Below are 8,938 nucleotides of genomic sequence, written 5' to 3'. Positions count from 1 at the left end.
CTTTCTGATCCTAACCAATTTGCCTACCGTGCTAAGAGGGGTTTGAAGACACACTTCTTACTTTGATAAATGATGTTTATGAGCACCTTGAACATGCAAGGAGCCTGGTTAAGGTTGTGTTTATTGATTTTAGCAGTGCTTTTAATACAATCCAACTGCATCTGATGGTGAGGAAATTGTTAAATCTTGGGGTAAATCCTAGACTTATGTTATGGATTTATGACTTTTTGACTGACCGTTGTCAGCAAGTGAAACTTAACTCACACGTTTCCCTAAAAACCCTAATTAATATTGGAGCACTGCAGGGATGTGTGGTATCACCCATCCTTTACATATTATATACAGATGATTGCCAAGCAACCTCTCCTGCTCATATGCATTTTAAATATGCCGACGATACTGCATTGGTTGGTTTTTTACATTCTGACATCTCATCTATAGAAGGCTTCGAAAGGGAGGTTCAAGGTTTCACTAAGTGGTGTACAGACAATTTTTTACAGGTCAATGTAAAGAAAACAAAAGAAATGTTAATAAACTTTTGTAAAAAAAAAAAAAAAAAAGGAATAAGAGTTTCTCCATCCGAGATTAATGGTGAACAGATTGTGCGGCTCTCATCTTACAAATATTTAAGAATTGAAACAGATGATAAATTGTGTTTTAGTTATTATGCACAGAACAAGTGCAGAAAACTGCATCAGAGGATGTTTTTTTCTGAGGAAACTAAAAGTTTTAGATTAGATATTAGCATTCTCCAAGTATTTTATAAAGCTCTTTTGCAGTGTTTTCTCCTTTGGGTTAATTTGTACCTTCGGTAAAATGCATACACAGGATCATAAGAAATTGCAGCATTTTATCAAATTAGGCAGTAGGGTGATTGGAGTTGATCAGGTTTCTGCAGCCCAGCTGTACAATGAGCTTATTATGGAAAAGATTAAACAAATTTTCTATGATCCTATACAGGTTTGTCAGAAGTAGCAGGTCGAATGGCGGAATTCTGCAGAGAGTAATCAGAACAAGGTATCATAAGTCATTTGTGCTGACAGCAATTGGACTGTACAATAACAGACCAAGTATATCTGTTGTATCTTACTTTTATCCTTTTGCATATCCATGCAATTTTATTTATTCAGATTGTCCTTTCTGTATTTTTCACAGCACACAACAACAAAATGTGTTCTCTGTATTTAACCCATATGTGACATAGCAGGGGGCAGCTAATTCAGCGCCCGGGGATCAGTGCTTGGGGGCGGTACCTTGCTCAGGGTACCTCAGTGGTGCCTTGCTGGTCGAGGATTCAAACCTGCAATCTTTCAATTACGAGTGCGCTTCCCTAACCATTAAGTTACCACTTCCCACAACAACCTCACACCATGACGCTCTCACCACCAGTGTCGGGCAAGTTACTTCAAAACTGTAATGCGTTATTTATTACTTGTTACTGTCATTTCAAAGTAATTCGTTACATTACAATATTACTGCATTTAAAATATAAGGTATTACACTACTATTGCATTACTTTTAAGTTACTCTCACCAAAATAACTGGAAATATGGATTTAGAAATCTAAATGTAGCTCATTACACAGCCAGTGGAAGGTGATGTGGTATCTAACTGAGCTATGCTTATGGTTAAAAACAATAGATTATAACAGCCACAGTCATGGCTCTTGGCGCAATACAAGGAACAATCATTGCAAGAACAGACAAAAGGTAAAAGTTTGGCAAATTGTGATAGAAATACTGCAACCTGCGATGGGCTGGCCCCCCATCCTGGGTTGTTCCCTGCCTCGTGCCCATTGCTTCCGGGATAGGCTCCGGACCCCCCGCGACCCAGTAGGATAAGCGGTTTGGAAAATGGATGGATGGATGGATGTATTGTAATGTCTAATACAATAGGCTACTTTCTAGGTGTGAGTAAACATGCATGTCTCACCTTCCTCTCAGTCATGGATAGTAGGCACCTAGAAAGTAGCCTATATTCTATAAGTTCATTAGCTTTCCCTTAGAAGAGACCAAGGTCCCTACATACATATGGAAAGATTTTCACATGCATTTACATTGAAAATCAATGTTCTCATGGGAGAGGCAGCGTAGTGCACCCCAATGTTTCAGTGTTCATTGTTCATGTTCAGCACGGCCAGCCCTTATAAAAATGCTCCTCATTTTATTTCAAATTTATGAAACACATATAGATTTAAAAAAAGAAAATTCCATATGGGGCAGAAACAGGTACCCACATTTTTTATATTAACCTTCAAATTCAGGTTCAGCAGCGCTACGCACCATAGGCCTGTGGTTTATTGTGTTTAACAGAGGTTTTTTGTAGACTACGTTTCATCTTAATACATATTGACGTGATTCGCAATAACATTATGTATCTGTTCTGATGGCTAGAACTATGTAAACTAGTATTAATAGCAGTAGTCCAGTAAAAATTGAGCTGTTGAGGCAACGGTAGCCTTGCTTACCTTGTCATCATTGCTGCTAGTTGCGACAGGGATCTTACTGACGAGTTTTCGAAAAGCTGGCGATTCCACTGTTGAAAGCGGCAGAATATCTTCAACATACTCCGCCACAAGTCTCCTAACCTCTTGAGGCTAAAGTAGCATCTCAGAGTGGGAGAACGTTAATTTTGGCTGCTTTGTGGTTTTATCGCCACTCTCATCCTCCGCTTGCTTCCTTTTTGCTAACTTCACGTTACTATGGCACCTCTGTAAATGTTTAGTTAAATTACTGATGCCATTGGGGGAAGTGGACAATTCCTTAGGTTTAGCACAAGAGAGTAGAAGGATACCGCATTGCGACCTTGAGTGTTTTGAAAGGCGCTTATAAATAAAATGTATTATTATTATTATTATTTACCGCTCACATCAAATTGACAGGTTGGGTCAAAGGTCACGAAGATCAAAGGATTGGGGTCAAAAGGGGGTGGGGCCAGGTTGGGCCCGGGTGTGGGCCATGTGACGTCACAAATATTGTTCATGGTTGATAATTTTTCCAGATGTTGGGGGTATATGAAATTAGTTATGGTTGGTTATTATTTATTCAATTTGATTTAATTCAATTGTGTGCTTATGGAAATGAGTGTGATTGTGTCTGAAATGCTATAGCCTGTGTTATGCGGGTCAAAAAAATGATCGAGTGTGATCATACACCGGGTCTGCTGCTAGTGCTCCCGATGGCGCTGCCGTGTCGGAAGGTGAATGATTCCGGTCCGGAGCCTGGAAATGTTGCGGATACTACAGTCCTCTGTGGCTGCCCCCCTCTGCGGGTGGGTCTCTGTAGGCTCCCCCCTCTGTAGACTGGATCTCTGAGGCTGGATCTCTGTGAGCTGGGTCTCTGTGAGCTGGGTCTCTGTGAGCTGGGTCTCTGTAGGCTGCCCCTCTGTAGGTTGTCCCTCTGTAGATTGGGTCTCTGTGAGCTGGGTCTCTGTAGGCTGCCCCCCTCTGTAGACTGGATCTCTGAGGCTGGATCTCTGTGAGCTGGGTCTCTGTGAGCTGGGTCTCTGTAGGCTGCCCCTCTGTAGGTTGTCCCTCTGTAGATTGGGTCTCTGTGAGCTGGGTCTCTGTAGGCTGCCCCCCTCTGTAGACTGGATCTCTGAGGCTGGATCTCTGTGAGCTGGGTCTCTGTGAGCTGGGTCTCTGTAGGCTGCCCCTCTGTAGGCTGTCCCTCTGTAGATTGGGTCTCTGTGAGCTGGGTCTCTGTAGGCTGCCCCCCTCTGTAGACTGGATCTCTGAGGCTGGATCTCTGTGAGCTGGGTCTCTGTGAGCTGGGTCTCTGTAGGCTGCCCCTCTGTAGGTTGTCCCTCTGTAGATTGGGTCTCTGTGAGCTGGGTCTCTGTAGGCTGCCCCCCTCTGCAGCTGACTCGCTGTAGGCTGTCCCTCTGTAGGCTGGGTCTCTGTGAGCTGGTTGTGTCTGCAAAAGACTCGGACATTCTGTGTTGGAGCGATCTTCCTGCAGAAAATGGAGGAGACCTTTGAATATAGACAGCATCTCAATCACAATTCTGAAGAATCACTCGTCATACTTTCCGCATTTTCATGGCTGCTGGACACCAAAGAGCTGGTAATTATTGGCATCCCTTTCAGTAACCACAATTCATAGATACAATCTTAATAATAGGAAATTTAACTAAAATGTTCTTTCATTTGATTGCTGCAGATAAACCAAGATTTCAGCCTCCTCTTTGGACCAGAAACAGCTGTAAAACTGCTTGAGAAGTGGCCATCCTTTAAAGGAAAGGTGATGAAAGAAGCTGAGAACCTTACTTCTACACCAGTGCTCCAGAAAATGCTGAGGTTTGCTAGGAATGGGCACAGTGATGAATCCTCAGACGATCAGTAAGAGTAATGAAGTTATTTTTGAGGTATATTGTCATACACAGTGCTTAATAGAATTGTTTGGATTATTGAAGTTTGTTTGTCAGACAAAGACGGGTACGCACACCACTCTTTCCTTCGCTATATACTCCAGGTAAAATAGGACTGGAAGTGCCGATGGTGCGTGTTCTAGTTTGTCTGTGTCATGCACATGATTGGTGTCTAGGTGACCTCAAGCTCAAAATATCAACCTGTCGACGAGTCTGTGCAACCCCTTGTTTATATGAGAAATGCAAGTTGGCATGCCTAGCTTTGAGAACCAGAGAGTAGTACCAGCACAGAAGCTAAGCAATATCATTCTGTAATTGGATTCAACAGAAAAACTTGATTTAACATGTTTTTAAGGGTTTGGGGTTTTTATCTGGTTACAGAGTGGGACAGTGACATGTCCTCTCTCTTGCTACTCCTGCATGTCCTACCACCTCAGCCTGCTAAAACGAAAATACATAAAATGAGTGCTTCACAAGCTATGTGTCACGCTCGTCTGGGAAGCGGGCGAGTGCGCTGGCAGGCGAGCGAGCAGGTAACAGGCGGGCAGGCAAAAGAAGGGTAAATGGGGATTTATTGAACGTGCTGGGAACAGGGAACATCGCACGACGACTAACATCAATGACAGACATCGAACTCTGATAAGACAAGGACTCAAATAGACAGGACTGATTGAAAGTAAACGGACACAGCTGGGTACGATCAGGGAAGCACACGTGGGTAAGCAGGGGTCGTGGCACACACGAGGAGCGGACGAGCTGGGCATGACACTATGGACCACTTGGTTGTATTTCACAAGGCATGATGTAAGTAGGAGATGTGACACAGAATATACAAAACAATGTTAAAATGCAACTTTGTGCGTTTTTTTCATACAGTCATATATGAGTGTGGAGTAACACCATCAGAACCAGCCGTACCTTCTTGCATTCGGAACATGTAAGCAGTACTTACTACATCGTGATGGACAAGAAGCTCCTCCCCTGCCAAGGAACCACATCATTAGCAGCCTTTGAAGAACTTTTGAAGGTGCACTTTGTTTTCAGCTTAGGTTAAGATGATGCTCTCTGCAACATATTCACATTCCTCCAGACAACAGTTTATGGCATTGATATTGATACCACTAAAGAAACTCCAAAGTTGAAAAAATTGAGGGTCAAGTTCATGAACACGAGCTGAGAGAGAGGTTCTAAAATGAGATATACACATTTGTTTGCCATTTTTAGTTCAGCGTGTCCCAGCACTTGTGTAGTTATGCAGCACTTTTTTTGCACAGGTTGTGTTTTGCCAAAACAGATTTTGGTTTTAGTCCGCATTAAATGTGTGAAAATCAAAGAGAACCTAATTACATAGAAGCAAAGAGCCAGGTTTTTGAAATATGTACAGGTGTCATCGATGCACCAAGTAGTTTAATTCAGCACCTTGTGTTGAATGTTGTTCTTTATGCTCAAGAAGGATGTTCGTTGCGGTTTAAAGGTTTTCCTGGTTTTAGAAAGTATATAAATAATTTTCATCAAACTCTTAACATGGGCACAAGTAATTAAGTGAATATGTTAACACCACATTAATAAGACTTCCGTGAACAGAGCTCACAACAAGATACCTCCAACCTTGAGCCAGATCAACCTACAACATCTGGCATGTCAGAAGAGCAGACAAAAGATATGTGTGCTTCGATAATAGCAAAGCTACAGGGCAATGGGGTTGCTAACAGCCTTGTGATATCTGTTGTTGAAAGCATGGAGGAGTATGTTAGTGAAGTTCATGCATATATTAAAGAACAAGTTCTAAGTGCAGTGCCTTCAGATAATCCCAGTAGAAGTGCAGTGGAGGATGTCTTCAGCAGTACTTTCAATCCATTTAGTGATTTAAACACAACCTTAGAATCGACAGAGTATTTTAGTGAGAAATGGGGTGTGGTTGAACCACTTGAAATTGTCTTAGGTGTGAGGTACGATTCAAAGAGAAACAAAATATCTGGAGTATATGAGCACATACCAGTGAATGACACTTTCATTTATGTACACCTTTTAAAAACATCAGGAACAAAGCTTTGTGTTGTCACATCAGTAAAACTGCTGCTCTTGGTAGCTTATACAAGGATTTCTGTAATGGAAAGTACTATAGAAATCATCTATTGTTTTCAGAATTCAAAAACGTATTGTAAATTCAACATCAAATCCATTAGGGTCAAAACAAGGCATTCACAAGCTTGGGTGTTTATATTTTGCACTCCGTAATTTTCCGCTACATCTGAATTCATCTCTGATGAATATCCATCTTATTTCCTTGTTTTATTTTCAAGATGCAAAAAAAATATGGCATTGACAAAATACTCAGTCCCTTTCTACAAGATGTAAAGCTTCTAGAGTAACATGGAATGAAAGTGTCCTTTATTGAACAACCTATCTATGACACCATAGCTCAAGTAACAGATGACAACTTGGGTATGATCTCAATTCTTGGTTATGTGGAGTCTTTTGCTAACTAGTACTGCAGAATGTGTCTTGTCGATAAAGCAACCGCTCAAATTGTGTTTAATGGGATGCATGGAACATCACCTCTCTGGTGGGGAAAGAGCCTTAGGTTGTGTGCGTGAGGCTGAGAGATACCGGCTACATTTAGGGTTAGGGTTAGGCTCAGGCTCACCTCCACACATAGCATGGGCTCTGGAACCATTCTCCTGGAGCGGGGCTCGATGCTCTTTCCTTCCGGAGTTGCGGTGGATGAGTGACGCCGGGTTGGGGTAGGACTGTTGGCGACCCCTGTGGAGAGCAATAACTGCAGGGGAACAAGGACACGTAGGGAGGCTCTGTGCGTACCAAAATTAACCTATTGACGCAGACTGTGGTGGCAGCTGCTAGACATAGCAGCTGCTAGGATAACGTACTGAGTAACATGGTGTACCAGATAAGGCGAAATTGCCAGAAAGTGGAAAAGTACGGACAGGGGCAGGGGCTGCTTGTAGAAGGGTATAAGACACACATGAATAGTAAGGAAGTCGAACTCTGTTGGGATACAGTGTATCACAGACTTCTCAGATCGATCTGTTGGAATAAATGGAATAAAAGGTTATTAGAATAAATGGTTATTGGATTAACTCATCCACACCTCCAGGTGATCTCTTCTCATCTACGGACCCGGTGGAGTCGGTGTACTCCAACACCCCACAGCTTGATGCATTAATGTTTACCACAGTGAACGACAGGGCTGTTTCCCTGTGCCTTCAGGTCAGGGAGAGGTCTCTGACTGTCATCTGCGCCTACGTGCCAAACGACAGTTCGGAGTACTCAGCCTTCTTGGACTCAGAGTGGTGTGCTGGTTTGTGCACCACGAAAGGATTCCATAATTCTGCTGGGGAACTCCAACGCTCGCGTGGGCAACGACAATGTAGCTTGTAGGGGGGTGATTGGGAGGAACGGACTCCCTGATCTGAACCCAAGTGGTATTCTGTTGTTGGACTTCAGTGCAATGCATGGTTTGTCCATAACGAACACCATGTTCGAGCATAAGGGTGTCCATAAGTGGCTGGGGCTACAGGTCGATGATCGATTTTATAATTGTATCAGCTGATCTGCGGCCTTCTGTCTTGGACACTCGTGTGAAGAGAGGGGCAGAGCTGTCAACTGATCACCAAATGGTAGTGAGCTGGCTCAGGTGGCAGGGGAGGAAGCCGGTCAGACCTGCCAGGCCCAAGCGTATAGTAAGGGTCTGCTGGGAACGTCTGGAAGAGGCTCCTGTTTGCCAGATCTTCAACTCACACTTCTGGCAGAATTCCAACTGCATACCAGGTTGGGGACATTGAGGCTGATTGGACATTGTTTCGGACCTCCATTGTTTGAGGTGGTCGTACGGAGCTGTGGCCGCAGGGTGGTTGGTGCCAGTCGTGGCGGTAACCCCTGTATCCAATGGTGGACACCAGAGGTGAGGGGGGTTGTCAAGCTGAAGGAGGCCTACTGGGAATGTGGTGGTGCACTTATTTGAGAAAGGTGGACCAGAGAGTATGTTCCAACTATAGGGGATCACACTTCTCAGCCTTCCTGGGAAAGTCTATTCCAGGGTACTGGAGGGGAGGGTGAGATCGATAGTCGAATCTCGAATTCAGGAGGAACAATGGGGTTTTCGTCCTCCATGTTTCATCCAACATACTCCATGTATATGCATTCAACTATGGCTTCATGGATAGAAAGAATCGTCCAACATGCATAAACATTTTTTGTTCTGGCAGTGGTATCGGTCTAAATGCCAGTCACAAATGCCTTATTTGGAACATTCCACTTATCGTTGGAGATTTTGTCCCTGAAGGCGGCACACACTGGCATTTATTGTAAACATTGTGTTTTCCCCAGCTATTTAATGATGGAATGACTATTTCTAAAACGTCTTATTGAAGTTCAGCACAGGTTTAGAGTTTTGTATCCTCAATATAATTTGATTCCAAAAAATGTCATATGATTCATTATCCTGAATGTATACACCAAATTGGTCCTTTAGTACATGTTTGGAGTATGAGGTATGAAGCTAAACGCAAGTCAAGCATTAAGAACTTCAAAAACATAACCAAGTCCCTTG

At 43.2% G+C, this 8,938-nt stretch overlaps 1 protein-coding gene across 1 annotated transcript; it reads right to left on the bottom strand.

Annotated features, from left to right (window-relative positions):
- Window positions 1-3,165: 3,165 nt before the first annotated feature.
- On the bottom strand, window positions 3,166-3,933 carry LOC125727504 (serum response factor-binding protein 1-like). The gene has a single exon (XM_049004283.1). The coding sequence runs from the start codon at window positions 3,931-3,933 to the stop codon at window positions 3,166-3,168; it is 768 nt and encodes a 255-aa protein (XP_048860240.1).
- Window positions 3,934-8,938: the final 5,005 nt, after the last annotated feature.

Source organism: Brienomyrus brachyistius, chromosome 2, assembly GCF_023856365.1.
Source record: "Brienomyrus brachyistius isolate T26 chromosome 2, BBRACH_0.4, whole genome shotgun sequence".
NCBI classification, from domain to species: Eukaryota; Metazoa; Chordata; class Actinopteri; order Osteoglossiformes; family Mormyridae; genus Brienomyrus; species Brienomyrus brachyistius.
Note: the sequence above shows the minus strand (reverse complement) of the source record. Positions and strands in the feature narration are given on the sequence as shown.

Coding starts and splice junctions, on each gene's coding strand:
- LOC125727504 (XM_049004283.1), bottom strand. CDS start 3,933: ATGTCCGAGTCTTTTGCAGACACAACCAGCTCACAGAGACCCAGCCTA.